Source organism: Zootoca vivipara, chromosome 2, assembly GCF_965207765.1.
Source record: "Zootoca vivipara chromosome 2, rZooViv2.hap1.1, whole genome shotgun sequence".
NCBI lineage: Eukaryota > Metazoa > Chordata > Lepidosauria > Squamata > Lacertidae > Zootoca > Zootoca vivipara.
In genome coordinates this window covers 40696379-40713584 of record NC_142584.1, presented here as the reverse complement: position 1 = coordinate 40713584, position 17206 = coordinate 40696379, and the positions used below count along the sequence as shown (strand labels likewise).

The following is a 17206-nucleotide window of genomic DNA, read 5'->3' as shown; positions in this document are numbered from 1 at the left end:
AGAAGCAGCTTTGTCATGCTGGCCACATGACCTGGAAGCTGTACGCCGGCTCCCTCGGCCAATAACACGAAATGAGCGCCGCAACCCCAGTCGGTCACAACTGGACCTAATGGTCAGGGGTCCCTTTACCTTTACCTATGTCCCTATTGGACTTATTCCCAGGTAAGTGTATAGGATTGTTGTTGTTTAAAGCAGAAATACATAAGAGACTTTGGCTTCTATTGAAGTTTTCCAATTCTTGCTGCCAATTCCTTGATCCCTCCCCACCCCCCAACACAGAGAGAGAGAGAGAGAGAGAGAGAGAGAGAGAGGGAGGGAGGGAGAGAGAGGGAGAGAGAGAGAGAGAGAGAGAGAGAGAGAGAGAGAGAGAGAGAGAGAGAGAGAACGAACTGTTATTAACCCCAGGGAGGAAAGTTCACAGGCAATGCAGGTACCTGTTGTTTTTATTGCAGAGCAGCTAATAAAAACTACTGCATTAAAACAGAAACAAAAGTTAAAGGATCCAGTCGTGAATTTGCCTTATCTTCAGCCGTCAATTAATCAGAATATCAGAGGCTCCTTAAACTGGATCAAACTATTGATCTGTCTAGGTCAGTATTACAGTACTTTCTAGCTGCAGTTCTCCATGGTTTCAGACAGGAGCCTTTCCTAGCCCTAACTGGAGATGCCAACGATTGAACCTAGTATCTTTTGCATACAAAGCCCATGCTTAACTATTGAGCTGTACGCCTTCTTCCATTTCATATCCATATGAAATCCATATTCATAATCCCAGCCCAACAAGGGCAGGTCTGAACAGTGCATATTTCATCTTGCCAAAATTGCTTAGAGAGATACTGGTGGAGACCCCTGAGAGAGACAACCCCAGGTTGTAATGTCTGGAAATGGGATGTGGAATATTATGGGCCTTCCTAGGTCATTGGGGCCCATCTTGACCAATGAGGATTGAGAAAGGTTAGTATACCTATTTTTCTGGCTGCTTTAGTCTGGGACTGTTTGCAAACTTCAGGATTTCCATTTCACAGAATAGGGCCCTAGATAGTCTGGCAGCTTGCGAAGCCTTAGTCCTCTGATGCCAGTGAGTATCAATGCACATGCAGCTGCAGCCCTTCAATACTTGCCTTGTTTTCAAGGCCCACATCCAGCAAAGAGCTCTTGCTCATGGCTGAGAGGAAGATGGCAAACCGCCAGGAGTATAGCTGGTCGCACTGATCAGCCATGTGCAGGAGGAAAGCAAAGTCATTGTAGACATCTGGGATGCCAAGAAAGTGACTGTCTTCTTGCCTTTGCTTAAAGGAATACTTCTGCAGCGGCTGCCGCAACAGCCACAACAGTGGGTAAGCCGCCACCACCCCATAGAGGAATACCAAGAGCAGGTAGGTAACCATCAACTTCTGCAGAATGAAAGCTAAGCTGTGGTTACAGAGGAAAACAGAGTAGCCAGTGAGGTTCTCTGTGTCCAGCCAGCAAACATGTTCAAAGGAGATGGCTCCTATGCAGTTGGAAGTGTAGCCCAGCACAGATAGGATCTTGGCAACTTTGAAGATTGTTTGTCCCATGTAGACCATATAAATCAAGTTGGCACCTTCAGCGTGTGCCCTGAATCTGCAGATCTTCTCAAAGAGTGCCCGGCCCTGCTCCCTCTCCTTCCAGTCAAGGATAGGAGAGGATGAAGGGGAAATAAATTGTTCTTGACACCCTCCAGTAACCTTGGTTTTGGGTAGGTCTAGGAAATTCTGGTAGACCATTTCAGATACAGCCTTGATGGTCCAAGGTGACTCGAAGCATTTCATGAGGATGGATAAGAAGTGTTCGATCTTTGAGGACGTCTTAGGGTACCTGAACCAGAAGTTGCTGCTTGCCATTAAGAGCAGTGAGTTGACAAGTGCTAGGTAAGGAAAATACTTGGAGAACCAAGGCAAAGCATTCTGATAGCAGACATGGTTTATGTACAGGTACTGCTGGTAGTCAAGGTTGATTGGGCGTCCACTGTTCTCAGCAGAAAACTCTTCACTGGTGGCACTGTCCATAGCTCCATGCTTGAGCATAGCTGCTGTGGTCTCATTTAGCTTGTAATTCAGAGGCAAGCAGGTCATATGGTCAACAGAAATCAGCAGAGTACCTGAGAGGAGAGAGACCATCAGCATCGCTACTACCAAGTAGTCCATCAGGACATCCCACCAAGGCTTTAGAGTCTGGAACCGAGCGTGGGCATCACCGAGGAAGGTCACTTCTGTCAGGTTAAACATCACTAGAAGCAAATGGTAAGTTGGAATTGAGTAACATCCTTGGCTAATGCACTGAAACAAAGTCTGCTTGTTTAGCACATTTAGCTAGTGCTCCATTTATAAACACACACACACACACACACACACACACACACACACACACACACAGACATCCCTAAACTGTGAGCAATACAAAGTTACATGGAACAATATAAAAAGTTAAACATTAAAATTGTTCAGCAATAAATGACTAAAATACAGAACTGGTCACACTTCAAAGAAGGCTTGGTTAAATTTGAAATTATAAAACAGAAGGAGCTTGCATAATGTACATTGGGAGGGAGTTCCATCATTTTGATGCTGCCACACTGAATGCTCCTCTCCTGGAAGTTGTACAGCGGGCATTGTGTGGCACTATTGATAGCACCATCATTGATGAACAAAGTTGCCAGACATAACTCAAACGATAGAGTACAGTTATGGCGAAGCTTTCCATACTAGGAAAGGCTTGCCTTGACCTGTTGAGTTTCTGCCTGCCATACAGCTGCCAAAGACACAAGAACCACCTGTTTACTGAGTGTCAACCATAAACCAAAGTCTAGGCTGCCATCCTGCACCCACTTACCTGGGAATAATCCCTAGTAAGCACTAAGAGACCTTAGGGAAGATGCATCCTCACTGCTACGGGAAGATAGAAACAAGAAAAGTGCACTAAAGAGCAGGGGAAAACAGTAGCTCTTTAGGATCCCAAATGCCTGGTGTCTAAACAACACATTTATCAATCACAGCTTCACTCATTCATTAAAAGCATTGATAGGCAGCAGCCCCCAGGCTGGCCCATCTTGCAGAAATCACTTAGAAGGGTACCTGTATGTTTTGCTTCATAACTTTCCAGGAAGGCTAGAGACTTACTTTAAAAAGAAAGAAAGAAAGAAAGAAAGAAAGAAAGAAAGAAAGAAAGAAAGAAAGAAAGAAAGAAAGAAAGAAAGAAAGAAAGAAAGAAAGATGAAAGCTCATAATCTGTCCTCCCCCAGCCAGGGGCACCAATGTGGGCAGCAGGGCATTTGTGGATGCTGAGTTGGCAACTGCCGTTCCAAATAATAATCTAGGGCAGGGAGGGACTTGTAGCCCTCCAGTTGTCGCTGGTTTTAGGCTGGATCTAGATACATTAAAAAAAGTGTTTCAGGAAAACGTGTTGTAAACAACATAGTAGGAAAGCATGTTGACGAAGGACAGAATTTCACAGTGCTATCTGGTGTCACAGTGTTATAACGCATATAAAACACTTTTTCCTTACTAATGTAGCTGAGTCCTCAAGCTCCTATCAACCTTGCCACTGAGGAGTCTGCAACAACATCTGGAGAGCCACAGGTTTCCCACCCCTGACCTATGGACTCTTTAATTTTTTATTTAAAACAACAACAACCCTGCTTTTTTATTGCTATTGTGGCTTCCTTGTTATTGTTTTTAACATTGCATTTTAGTTTGTTTTTGCTATTACAGTGGAACCTCGGTTTATGAACACCTCAGTTTACGAATTTTCGGTTTACGAACGCCGCAGACCCATCTGGAACGGATTAATTCACTTTCCACTACTTTCAATAGGAAAGTTCGATTCAGTTTATGAACGCTTCAGTTTATGAACAGACTTCCAGAACCAATTACACCCATGCTTCGGGTTAAGTACGCTTCAGGTTGAGTACTCCGCAGACCCGTCTGGAACAGATTAATCCACTTTCCATTACTTTCAGTGGGAAAGTTCGCTTCAGTTTATGAACGCTTCAGTTTATGAACAGACTTCCGGAACCAATTGTGTTCATAAACCGAGGTACCACTGTATTTTATCCTGCATGCTGTCTTGATTATGTGTTTGGCTCGGAAGAGCAGGATATAAATACCTAATTGAATAATAAGAATAATTGTAATGAGACGGAGTGGCTTGAAAAACATTTTTAAAATTTGCTAAGAATATAATTCATATAGCCACCTGCCAAGATGCTCACCAAGCAAGACGTATCTCCAAGTCATGAATAGCAGCAACACTTCCTTGCTCACAGTTTCTCCTTAGATCCTGTAACCAGACTTCGCTTTGTGGAAAGCGGAAAGATGGAAAAATGCCTTAAGGTCGTACAGAGGGTGGTTTACCGTGTGGCGTTTAGGCAACTTTCCATTTCCCCATCTTTGTCTTCCATGTCCTACAGAGGATCAGGCAAGTGGGAAATGGCCTAGGCTTAATGATATCCTACTCTGAGTAGATGGAATAATTACTGTTACTTGAAGTTGAAAAGCAGAGATACTGTACCAATAAGTGATTCGCACATTTGTGCTAAAAGTTGTTTGTGAGAGGATCTAATCCTGGTGTCTCTGATAGCAGCTGTTGCTTGAGTTCCCTTTTGGCTGTTGCTGCTGACAATGTTGTTGTTTGTCCACAATACTCGGGTACTCGGGGCTCCTCCAGACAACCTGTTTATTCAGCATTCATCCTCATATGCTTGCACATAGTAGGACAATCTGATCTTCATTGAGCGTTTGTTCTGCTTTGTTTATGGGGTAGTTATATGACAAAGAGTATTTATCTTACATTCACCGTTATTTGCGTGCAGGGTGTTTACGTGTCATTGAACTGCCCTGAGACCTGCAAGTATAGGGCGTTATACAAATAAATAAATAAATAAATAACTCATCCCACACTTTTGAATGCATTTCCCCATCAATTTGTAAACTTCAAAAAGTCCATTGTTGTTTATTTAAAGTGGATTTGTGACACTAGGACGACAGAGGGTTGCAATCCACTTTAACTGTGCAAACCTAAAGTTCCAGTATGTGTTTGTATCCCTCCCACAAAATATCAACAGTTTGGGGGCACCCTAAAACATCCGCTAACAAAACACATGCACTCCCAGACGCTCAGAAACAGAACCATTTCACTGTTGCTAGATCTGCAGCAGGCTGTCCTTAGATATCATTTAGAAGGGTGATTTTAGCATGCATAGACACAAGCATTTTTTTGGCTGTGGTTATAACACTGGTCGTGGGTTACATACCAACCTTCTCTCCCTCTCTGACTTCCTTATCCCATTTGGCACCAATTCCTCACCTGTAGGCGGTTCTAGAACTCTTCATGCATAACCTCTGCCCTTTTCTCTCCCGTCCACAAGGATCTTCCTCTCCCAAACCCTCTGCGTTGCTTGTGCGTTAAGCCTGCACACCACTGTGCCCAGTGCAAGAGGCTTTATTCCGTTTCCATGGCAGCTCCATGCAGGACGAAAGGACTGGAGAAAGGCGGAGGGAAGCGAAGCTCGTTGCTCGGAATTCATTTGCTTGCAAAGGGATTGCTACCAATTGTGACGAACTACCTCAGATTCACTCATACTTCTTATTCTGTCTTCTGTAACTCACAGTGGAAAAATGTGAGGGAGGGAGGGAGGAAGAAAAAGAAAGAAAGAAAGAAAGAAAGAAAGAAAGAAAGAAAGAAAGAAAGAAAGAAAGAAAGAAAGAGGCTACGCTAAGATCACTAAACCACCAGAGAACCCGACAAAACATAGTTTCCTGCCTTCATTTTCTCTTCATAACAACCCTGTGAGGTAGGCAAGGCTGATAATACGTAACAGCCATAAGGTCATCGGGGTGGGTGGGGTGGCTTGAGCAAGAGATCTGTTCCTGCATTACACAACTGTGAAATAAAGAATGAATCAAGGACTAATTGAAACTTTGACTGAAGAATGTGACGCACATGGAAACTCTAGCCACACGAGAAAGGGAAGGGCACACAAGTTGATACAGGTCAGTTTGAAGATCCTGGTATACAGCAATACCAACATGATAGCCATCACAGCATACTGGCTCTTGTGGACTGCAAGCTCCCTGGAGGCAGAGGCCTGTTACACGGCACCCACTGTGTGTGCAGGACTCCCAGCAGACTGCTGTCTTAATCTCTGCAGCACCAGGACTCTGTTTTGACTGCATGTTTGGTAGGCTGAACTCTGCTTCAACGACATATAATACTGGTCTACCTGAGCATTCAGTTAGGTGACCCTCAAAGGCCAATCCCTTCCCACTAGGCCCAATAAAGCCTTAGCCCCAGCCTGAGAGACTCTTCTCTGGTGTGATGCCTGCACCCTACGCTACTGTCCCTGTTTTGGACCACCCACTTGTTCTTGCTCAGCTCCCTTGGCTTCTCTAGGTCCCATAACAAGACCTGAAACCTGACTGACACATGTCTTTTGCGTGTATCAGCTGGTGGGTCCCGCCCTTTCTGATGTGTGGTCAGAGTTGGCACAGATGCAATATTTTTCGGTCAAGGTTTCATGTTCTGTATTCCTTGATTCAGTTTTGCAAAATCTCCCCTTAAAGTTGCATTATTTTTCACTTGTGCAATACAGGAACATAATCACCCACTCTACCCACATACAGCCTTGTAAGACCTGACACAGCCGAACAATGTGGTTGGTTGTGATCCCAGAAATCTGTATGCTGTGAAGACTGGTAAGGAGGCTTAATCCCATAAGAGGAATGGACAGTGGGCATCTATCTCTCTCTCTCTCTCTCTCTCTCTCTCTCTCTCTCTCTCTCTCTCTCTCTATCTATCTATCTATCTATCTATCTATTCCCTTTAAAAAATGTATAACTTTCCCTTCCAAAAGGAAGTCGGCAGCTAATTGATCACATAGGAGAGCAAATCGCAGTTGTGCATAGGCTGAGTCTTCAGTGGGGTTTGAAGAATCGGCTATTTGCCTTATACCTGAAAAGACTTGTCTTAGTAGAGTTTGAACACCCATATCTTTCACAAATAAAGTGCATTTTATGATAGCTCTTTGAGGTGCCTGAATAATTTTAACCACTAGGTGGCATTAGGCTCCAACACACAGCCAATGAACCTGGTGACGTAGAACATGTATGTTTAAGCTACAACAGTCTTCCGTGTTTTCATACACAGGACCCCCATGTAATCCAAACAAATATTTGGGGACCTATTCATTGATTCATTCATTCCATACGGTGATAGTGCTGCTGTTGTGACCCACCGTAGATCATGCTGCAACCTGGTAGTGGGTCCCCAATCCACCCGTTGAAGACCTCTGATCGAAGAGAGAATATAAATCTGTCGGGTATCCAATACTGGCATAAGTAGCTACTGGAGCAAATGATCCAGTCTGACATCTAATCCATCATCATGTCTGGAACCTTTCAGTCATTGCCCATATCAAAGGCAGTGGATGTACATAATGACAAGCCCAACTATTTCTGACAGACTCCTCTGTGGTGCGGTGCGGTGTGGTGTTTTCCCAAACTCCTTGCCTGAAACCTAAGGTGGTGTACTGCTTATATGATAATTTATTACATTTGTATACTGCCCTTTGCCCACAGATCTCAGGGCAGTTCACAACCTAAAAATACAATATAAAAGCACAAAATACATGATGGAAAACAAGAACAAAAAACCCCACAAACCAATAACCCCGCTCACCCCCTCTCACACACAAACTTTAAAGGGGTATAAGATGTCAACCAGCCGAAGGTCTGGTTGAAGAGGAACGTTTTTGCCTGGCATCTAAAGGTGTATAATGAAGGCGCCAGTCAAACCTCGCCTGGGGAACTTCAGACCTGGGCAGGGAGGGAGAGATGCAGGCCCTCCACACCTAGGCCATGCCTCCTCCTGAGGCCACACCCTCAGATGTCTGGTTGGAATGTGGCCTTGAACTGTGCTTGGCTTACTCCCATGTGCTGGGGTTAGGATTGCAGTCTCATGGTCTCTGCTCAAGGCCCATCTCTAGGTGTTTCAACCTCTTTAGGTTAGACTGGTGGCGATCAGGGAAAGGGACTTTTCAGTGGTGGCACCGCATTTATGGAATGTCTATAGGGTGGCAATGACCAGGGCCAGAATAATCCTGGTCAGACCATGCAGGCCCTAAAAGCAAGAGGAACTCCATTTTCTAAATCTCTCTGCCTCTGATAGAAAGTAAATTAGACAGCACTTTGCACACAGGCACAGAATGTTTGCACATCTAATGCAAAGATCTAACCACACACAGCACTTCTAAGAAATTCTAGCATAAACCACAAGAGCAAGAGGATGTAGCCCACCGCAAATTATAAGTAGAGCACAACCACAATTGTGCCTGTAAAATTCCACATAGACACGTGTATGAAGGTACCAGGTACATAACGCCACCTAGTAGAGTTGGGCGGGTGACTTTGCATCTTGGGGTGCTCTCTCTTGATTGGTTGATGAAGTACTGCAGAAAGGCTGATCTTCACTTCACTCTGTCAAAAAGGTATAAAAGCACTCTGTGTATGCCCATGGGTCGGGCAGAATGAGGAATGGTTTTTTTCCCTACTGCTCCATATTGTTTTGCCGACAAACCAATAATAAAATTGTTCAACTGCCTGAGATTTCGTCTGGTCAATTTGGGAAGCCAGTCATCCACCTTACATTTCTGGTGCCGTGCGTGACTCGGATGAGGGCATTTCCCTGAACCAGAGGCAGTCCCCTTTTGCCCCACTGGACAGGGCGCAGATTCCTAACGGCGCCTCTGGTCTGGTGCACACCGGCAGACTTTTTCCGGAGGATCAGAGGTGGCCCTTGAGTTTCCGTGCCCTGGACAAAGAGGCAAAAGGACCGAGGTTGGAAGGGAAGAACAGGAAAAGCCGGCTGGGGTAAGTAGAAAGGGAAAAGGTACCTTGAAGGGAATTGGCCCCCTTTAATGAGGGGAAGGGAGATCCTGATCACATCTCCAGCGTGTTGGTAGTACTCAGTTAATTAGAGGTCAACTGGGAAAACCATGCGCTTTGGGTAAGAGGCAAAGGGAGGAGGAAAATGTGTATGTTAGTAGTCAGTAGGGAGGAGGTCCCCTGACAAATAGACATTTAGGAAACAAGGAAAAACTGGGAGGTAGAGTGTGGTAAAGTGTCCAATGCATGGTATGTGTGGCAAAGTTTGCAGTGCATGCTCTGGTTGAATGAGGGGATACTTTACAGGGCCATAAATGGGAGGAGTATGGTCAAGAGGAGGGAAAAATGTGATTTCCCTAGAATTCATGGTAGATAAATTCAGAATGTCATAAAAGAAATTTAATTTACAAGTCCTGCCAACAACAAGTTCAGAGAAAAAGGGTGGCGCAAACCAGTATTCCCCCCCCCCAGAGAGAAGAAAGGCATTTTGAGAAAGAAGATGAAGAGAAAGGCAGTGGTTAAACAGCAACAAATAATGGCTCAAGGACCAGTGAGGAACCAGAAGGGGTTCAAAGGTCACTGGTGAAGGTCAGTTGCTAGGACGGAGATGTCTCGGTCAATGTAAAAGAGGAAGGAAGAGTGTTCGGAGAAAGATGGGACAAGGGGGTCCCAGCAGAAGAGAGTTCGTCGGTTTGGCAGGCATGGCAAAGAGCCATGGTCAAGGTGACTTAAGAGTTACCTGCATCTGGACTTTGTTATAAATATAGGCACCCAGTATTCTGCTTTTAAATATCCTTGAAACAGCCCCCCCCCCAAAAACCAAAAGAAGCATCAGACTGATTTTATGCCTAAAAGGGCTGTACAAACAGACAGCGGAGGATTGGTTCAGAAAAATCATCTCTGCAACCTTTAGAATGCTATTCACCATACTAGAAATGAGGCTACCCCCCCCCCACAGGAAACTGACAAAATGCCAGTAACGGTGCACAGAAAATGTTTTCATATGCTTCAGCTGGCTTCAAAAGAAAAGAAAAGAAAAAAATCATGTACTTAAGTAGTTCACAACGCAAGAGACAATAGATTTTATTTGAACAATTATAATCTTTTCCCCAAGTCCTGTTGTAGCTGTGCAGACTTTAGTTTTTGGGGAAACTTACAAGAATGGGGGGAAAAGAGACATTTGAGTCCTTCTAAAAGCAAACTACGTTTAAAGGGTTTTACCCTCCTACCTGCAACCCCATTTCATATGTTTTTGTGACAGCAACGTTGGAAAATTTGTAGAACTGCATATTTTAATGAAATGAATGTTTATCAACTAAAGAATTCAGGATAAGGTAGAAGGAAGTTATACTGAATGGAGATTTGTGTGTAAAGACATTGTCTGTTTGAATCTAACACTACCATTGGAAGACAGGCTGCGAAAAATCTCAAGCAGTCTCTCAAACCTCCGGCAGAGATGTGTGGCGTAACCCCCCTTATTTGGTTACACAAGCGATTCTGCATGATTTGTATTTGCACAACTTGCTTTCTCCTGCAACCTGCACTTAGAGACTGTGGCTGTGCCTGGCTGGTGTTGCCATTTCGGACATTCTATTGTGTGACATTGTGTGACCAAGACCGTTGCTGTGAAAGTAGGGAGAAAAAGATGTTATGCTTTGGAGGTCCACGTTTCAGCTTACAAAAACACTACTGCTCTAAATGCTTTGACTTTAAAAATTTTTATGTCTCACGGAAACAGCCCGTTGCTACAAAGCAGCTGTAAGTTTTTTCTTCTTCTAGAAACCACAAGACTTTGCATAATTTGAAAAACAGGCTTCAGTATCCTAGCAGAACTCAGCCGTTGGCAGCTGGATGGGAGGCAAATACGGATTTAAAGGACCCCTCCTTAACCCTGCACATGCATGAAGTTCTGTGGAAGGAAAGAGAAACCACGGGGAGATCCTGAAAGATGGACCAGACGTGGAATCCTGTTGCAAGCCTTGTGAAATTCGGCAAAGACTGCTGTAAGGCACTGCTGCTATATCCCAGAGATGACTTCTCAACTAACTGCTGCTACATCCCAGAGATGACTTCTGTGTGCCAGACACACCTCAATGTCCAATACGTGGGACGCACTACCTCAGAGAGTTTGGTGGTGGACTAACCAGCAAGAAGTTCTAAAACAGCAGCGGCAGCTACAAGGACAATCTCTCTCTCCCCCCCCTCCTTTGTTTTTTATCTACAGGAAATCACTCGAGCGAACAGCGTGTAGCCTTGCGGAGCCTGACACGATGGTTCCAGCCTGACGCTAGCGAGTCCCTGAGTGAATCCTTGAAGGAAGGGAGACGAGACCCTCTTCATTCCTAGGTGGTGAGGTATCCATTCCATCCGGTGAAAGTGCCTGAGATGACCCCCTGGATCCACACCCTGCTGTACCTAATCAGGAGTGGGTACCCAGCGCACGGTGCACCAGTTTCCCCTTGCAGCGTCTGACCGGCAAAAGACGCCCAGCGCATGGGAAACCGAAGTAGCCCCTGCTGTGACACTCCGGACGCTGTCACTCGACGCACGGGTTGAGGAATGTCCATCTTATGCAGCACCAAACATCAAGGAGACAAGGAGACGCAGTAAATCTTAGACCCTTATATATGTATGTATGTATGTATATTTGTATGGGAGGCATCAATTGAGTGGGACCCACAGTAGAAGTCTACCTGCCCCCAAAGCAGTATCCTTAATTTGGAAGGAAGGGCAGTGTACCTGCCTCACTTGAGCGAACAGACCCAAAACAGTTTCAGAAATTGAACCATGGGGTGGGTTCCAGCAACTCCCTAGGTCATACAGATATGGGGAGGGTTCCAGCAACTCCCTAGGTGATACAGGGCTATAGCTGGGTTGGGGATGTAACTGGAAGAGCTGGCCAGGTGCACCCCTCAGTTCTGGCTTTGGAAATGATGGGAGAAGCTTCTGGTAGCCCACTGATATCTAATGCAAGCCTCTCCTGATTCTGGCAAACTGGAACAATAGCCATTCTTTCTGTAGCCAAATGCTCAGCTAGGACAAACCTCCAATTGTTATATATATATATATTCCTGGCCTTTAGAACTGTGTAGGAACTTTTGAAACCCACTGATTTGCATTGAAGCCCAGTACTGAGCTGAGAGAGAACTGTGTATTTTCCTGCTGACATAAAGTTTTGGAAACAGTGGCTAAAGCCCCTTGGCTTTTAGATTTCCAGCAACTATAGTATCCTAGTATCTCTGAAGACTAGTGTGGCCATTATAGATTCATGGCCCACCTGAGAGAAAGAACCCTTTGTTGCCAAAAGTCTGTATTGCGATTTTTTTGTTGTGCCTCAAATGGAAATGCAATGTAGTAGAAAGTGGCACTTGTGCTTCGACAAAAATGATGTTTGTATAATGCAAATATGTGTTCCCAGTTAGGTCTAACACGAAGGCTAAAAACTTCAACAGAAAATGCTTAGGAGTTATGGAAATAGATTAATCAAAAGCTGAACCAGGCTTAAATTCAGCAAGCATTTTTACTCTGCTTTATAGCATCAAGCTGAAGCAGAAAAAAAAAAACTTTCATGGTTATTTTACACTGACAGTTCTGCAGACTGAATGCCTTAATCTACAGGCTCTCAGAGTTTGTGTATAGCCCTATGAATTAGCTGATGGTGTCTATCCTAACAATGAATTATCCTTTCCCCCTTAGGAAAGTTTCCAACCCCATGTGTATGTGTGGTAGCATTTTTAAGAAACTGCTTAGTAATGCACGTTATTCACAAGTTTTAGAAATACTAGCTTGTATACCTTAAGTTAAGAAGTTTCAAAATGAAGGTCTGAATGTGCCAGGTAACAAAATTTAGGTCTGTTTGTAAAATATTTTGCTATTTGATTTAAGAAAAGCAATGTACTATGTCTTTAATGACTGCTAGTTCCTGATCACAGCCGGAGGTTTCTGGAACCTTTTTAGTTCTGGTGACACTAAGAAACATTTAACAGCCTTGGTCAGGTATTTTAACTGTTCAGTAGAAAAGGCAGCCCCCACCCCGAAGTTATCTATCTGCCTTGCACTATTTCCCTGGAAGTCAAAAACCTAACATTTGAGCAAGCTTCCAGTTAGCCTTCTTCTGCCCTACATACTTCTTTGAAGCCCAGCAATCTTCTGAGGGCTCTGAAGTCTCTCAATAAAAAAGCATGAGGTTTTGGCCAGACTCTCAGGACTAGACGCAGCTGGCCAGGTAGCCCTTCTGAACTCCTCCTGCTGTGTGTACATCAATCAGGCTCAACGCGTGGTGACCGATATTGGACGGATCAGGGAACTAACATCGGTATACAACCAGAGTAAACGTGTTGAGAGTGATGTTAAAAACATTAAGAAGCAGGCTGATCTGTACCACAAGGTTAGCCTAGACGGTGAAGGTCTGCCCAGTGTATAGAGTTAGATTAGTTCTTGGCTCCCAGGTTGGTCATAGTTAAAAGAGATTCTGCTCATAATATTAATTTTCTTTCTTATTGTCTTAGCCCTATGCAGAACCTTGGTCTGTATAAACCTTCTGGTAACCCTTCTGAGACAAGCTGAATAACAAGCCTGGGAAAAGTCAGCAGAAGCTTCCTCACTTACTTTGCTCTCTGTTGCCCATCCTTTGGCCTAACATTGGAGCATGGGAAGCTGCTGGCTCCTCTGTAGAATCATAGAGTTGGAAGAGACCACAAGGGCCATTCAGTTCAACCCCCTGCCAAGCAGGAAACACCAGGAAACACTGTAGTGCGATGGGTCAATCAAATGGAGATGCAGAAACACACCTGTTCTTCATCTCCATATTGAAGAGGAGGGAATATAGGGTGGCAATGACCAGGGCCAGAATAATCCTGGTCAGACCATGCAGGCCCTAAAAGCAAGAGGAACTCCATTTTCTAAATCTCTCTGCCTCTGATAGAAAGTAAATTAGACAGCACTTTGCACACAGGCACAGAATGTTTGCACATCTAATGCAAAGATCTAACCACACACAGCACTTCTAAGAAATTCTAGCATAAACCACAAGAGGATGTAGCCCACTGCAAATTATAAGTAGAGCACAACCACAATTGTGCCTGTAAAATTCCACATAGACACGTGTATGAAGGTACCAGGTACATAACGCCACCTAGTAGAGTTGGGCGGGTGACTTTGCATCTTGGGGTGCTCTCTCTTGATTGGTTGATGAAGTACTGCAGAAAGGCTGATCTTCACTTCACTCTGTCAAAAAGGTATAAAAGCACTCTGTGTATGCCCATGGGTCGGGCAGAATGAGGAATGGTTTTTTCCCTACTGCTCCATATTGTTTTGCCGACAAACCAATAATAAAATTGTTCAACTGCCTGAGATTTCGTCTGGTCAATTTGGGAAGCCAGTCATCCACCTTACATGTCCTCTACAGGTAGCCCAGCTGGCACTTTATATCCTTTTAGTACCAAGTACATGGAAACATAGGGACCCAGGTGGCGCTGTGGGTTAAACCACAGAGTCTAGGGCTTGCTGATCAGAAGGTTGGCGGTTCGAATCCCTGCAACGGGGTGAGCTCCCATTGCTCGGTCCCAGCTCCTGCCCACCTAGCAGTTTGAAAGCACGTCAAAGTGCAAGTAGATAAATAGGGACCGCTCCGGCGGGAAGGTAAACAGCGTTTCCATGCGCTGCTCTGGTTCGCCAGAAGCAGCTTTGTAATGCTGGCCACATGACCCGGAAGCTGTCTGCAGACAAACACCGGCTCCCTCGGCCTATAGAGCGAGATGAGCGCCGCAACCCCAGAGTCGGACACGACTGGACCTGATGGTCAGGGGCCCCTTCACCCTTTACCTTACATGGAAACATAGGATTCTACCGTATACCAGGTAGGGCTCTTTGTCCATCTAGCTCAGTAATATTTACTCTGAGCAGCAGTTCAAGTAGGGGAATCTTTCCTATCACCAGTTATCCTTCACCTGGAGACAGAGGTTGGGGCCTTTTGCATGTTATTTACACTAAGTTATGCCTCCTACCCAATTAACTGAAGATCTCTTACATTGACCCCAGCCTTTTACAATGTTTTACATCTGTTTTAATTCTGCTGGCGTTTCTTCTACCTACCCACCCCATGTTATTTAAGTCTTTTAAATAAATGCATTTTGCCAGGAATACAAAAATGTGAACTGCCAAATAATTTTTTTGGTGCATGCTCATGTAAACACCAGGCCTCCCACCACAGTGTTATTCAGGCTACCAAAGCATGTTCCTGCACAATAGGCCTGCTTTACAACCTTGCTGCAGAAGCACTCCCAAAATGCAGCTGTGTTGGTTGGTTTCTCCCAGTGAGTCACATAGCAGGTTCTCCTCCCCACCCATTGCTTCACATTCCCACCCATCCTCCTCCTCCAACCACCATGGCATGAGGAATGAGGCATATTGTGCCATTCCCAGGTATGAAGCATTGGCTGACTGGCTGGTTGCCCCAGTGTAGGGCACAGCTTGCTGCTGCCAGAACCGAGGCTCGGCAGCTGAGTCCCAAGGACTGCCGGCTAAGAGTGCAAATAGATCAGGGTGTCTCCTTGCCACCTTTCTATTTGGTCTTATGAATGTTGACCCAAGTGCAAGTCCAACTGAGCTTCGTGGGATTTATTCCCGTTATGTGTGCACAGGACTTCAGCCTTCGTTGTTCAGCAGGCTCTGAATTTAAATCTAGGACTTCATTAACCAAAACAATAATTACCAGGGACTACTGTAACCTCTCCCTTATTGCATAAGTTCCCTCAAGCAACTAGTTCTCAACAAATGGAAGGTGAAATCATTATCCAACCACCTCTATGTATTCAATCTGGCAGAAGACATATGAACTAAACTATTTAGGAACAGATTCTGAGGTTTCTAATGACAAAGCAACTCTATGAGCAAAGACAAGTGGGAATTAGGAACATTACACACACACACACACAGAGAGAGAGAGAGAGAGAGAGAGAGAGAGAGAGAGAGAGAGAGAGAGAGAGAGAGAGAGCACCTGCTCTCTAAAAGTGTGCATTATTGTTTCTTATTGCCATGCATTTCAGCTCTCTCTTATCTTTAATAAACTTTTTCTAAACATACTTTAACTGGATATGAAGCAGTCTGCTCCAACCGGTAAGAATCTGAGACCAGCTTTGGGTTGGTTTGCCATTGAGGAAGCAGGGTCCCTTTTCCAATGGCTTTTACACGCCCCAAGGTGCTCTGCAATCAGATAAAGCAGGAAGAGAAGGCCAGGCTATGGCAGGCCCAGAACAGCCTGCTTATGTCTCAAGAGACCATAAGAGAGCTGAGACCCAAAGGGATGAAACGGAAGCAAGCCATAGCCACCTGGGAAATCAGCTCAGCCAACTTGAACCAAAGGTGGTGGGGGCAGCGGGGGGGGGGAAGAGTCCCACATCTCCTTCATGTGCTAAGCAAAAGGCACTTAACTGCCTTGATTACAGAAAATGGGTAGAAAGAATATCTGTGTTTATAGGAGGAGTGTGAAAGCGATTTCCCTAATTCAACCTATGCTGGGATTGGAATATGTGGAGAACTGATTAAAGGCTCCAGGGGGAAATGAGGTGGCTTTTCATGAGTGGTAGTGAGGATGGTACAGTGCAGTATTCCTCCTCTCTTCCATGTGTGGTGCTCACTGAAATTACGTGAGAAGGTAATGAGAGGGGAAGTGAGTTCTGAAGAGGATCTGAGGTGCTGGGCTCTACTCTCCTAGCCTGAAGTGGGAAGAGATCTGAACAGCCAGAATGTTCAGCTCTAGCACTCAAGAAGAACTGATAAACCAACGTTACCCTGATTAGAATGTGGGGGGGGGGGGAAACAGAAATCAGAAGGGATTAAGGTATACATGCATATGTACACAGACACACACACAAACATATGAAGATTCCTTACAGTCAGTGGTATGTGAAGGCATTGTGCTCTGGCCGTCCAGTGGTAAGGAACACAGCCCTTCTTTGAACAAAAGAAGTAAAGGGAATTAGGCTATTTCCCTGCTGAAGAGCTGCCTGTCCTTGATCCCCCACCCCATGATATATAAGCATTTGAAACTGCAGAAAAGAAAGTTGTCTAATAAGCTCAAAAAATGGGCTTTGTAAGCAACAGGCCTGCGAGTTGAACACAGTGGTGAGGAGAAGGGAACAGAAATAGGAGTTTTGAACAAAACAATCCTGCAAAGCCCCAGGGCATTTCACAAAGATACACCAGTACACAACACATGTATAAAAATAGCTATAATGATGATTTGGTCAGGTGTAGCTGTGCTCCCCCCCCCCAGCCCCCCAGCCCCATGGATAATTCCTGTGGTC

At 44.9% G+C, this 17206-nt stretch overlaps 1 protein-coding gene across 4 annotated transcripts; it reads right to left on the bottom strand.

Annotated features, from left to right (window-relative positions):
* Positions 1–409: 409 nt before the first annotated feature.
* On the bottom strand, positions 410–6674 carry LOC118081493 (volume-regulated anion channel subunit LRRC8D-like). 4 transcript variants are annotated; one of them, XM_088661702.1, is made up of 3 exons: positions 5326–6673; positions 4531–4863; positions 410–2251 (listed from the first exon to the last, which is right to left on the bottom strand). In XM_088661702.1, exons 2-3 carry the CDS (start codon positions 4547–4549, stop codon positions 1086–1088), a joined length of 1185 nt encoding a protein of 394 aa, XP_088517828.1. In that variant the 5' UTR covers positions 4550–4863; positions 5326–6673; the 3' UTR covers positions 410–1085. The 4 variants fall into 4 exon arrangements, with proteins under 4 accessions (XP_088517828.1, XP_088517825.1, XP_088517826.1 ...); XM_088661699.1 differs by having other exon boundaries at positions 4531–4691; XM_088661700.1 differs by lacking the exon at positions 5326–6673 and adding an exon at positions 4232–4423 and having other exon boundaries at positions 4531–4666.
* Between the last annotated feature and the right edge of the window lie 10532 nt (positions 6675–17206).

What these genes read in the sequence shown, in the direction of transcription:
- LOC118081493 (XM_088661699.1), bottom strand. Translation starts at nt 5,351, where the DNA reads ATGAAGAGTTCTAGAACCGCCTACAG. An exon ending in AGTTCTAGAACCGCCTACAG is followed by an intron (nt 4,692 to 5,325) that starts GTGAGGAATTGG and finishes CTGAATAAACAG; the next exon opens with GTTGTCTGGAGGAGCCCCGA. An exon ending in AATGTGCGAATCACTTATTG is followed by an intron (nt 2,252 to 4,530) that starts GTACAGTATCTC and finishes ATTTGCTTCTAG; the next exon opens with TGATGTTTAACCTGACAGAA.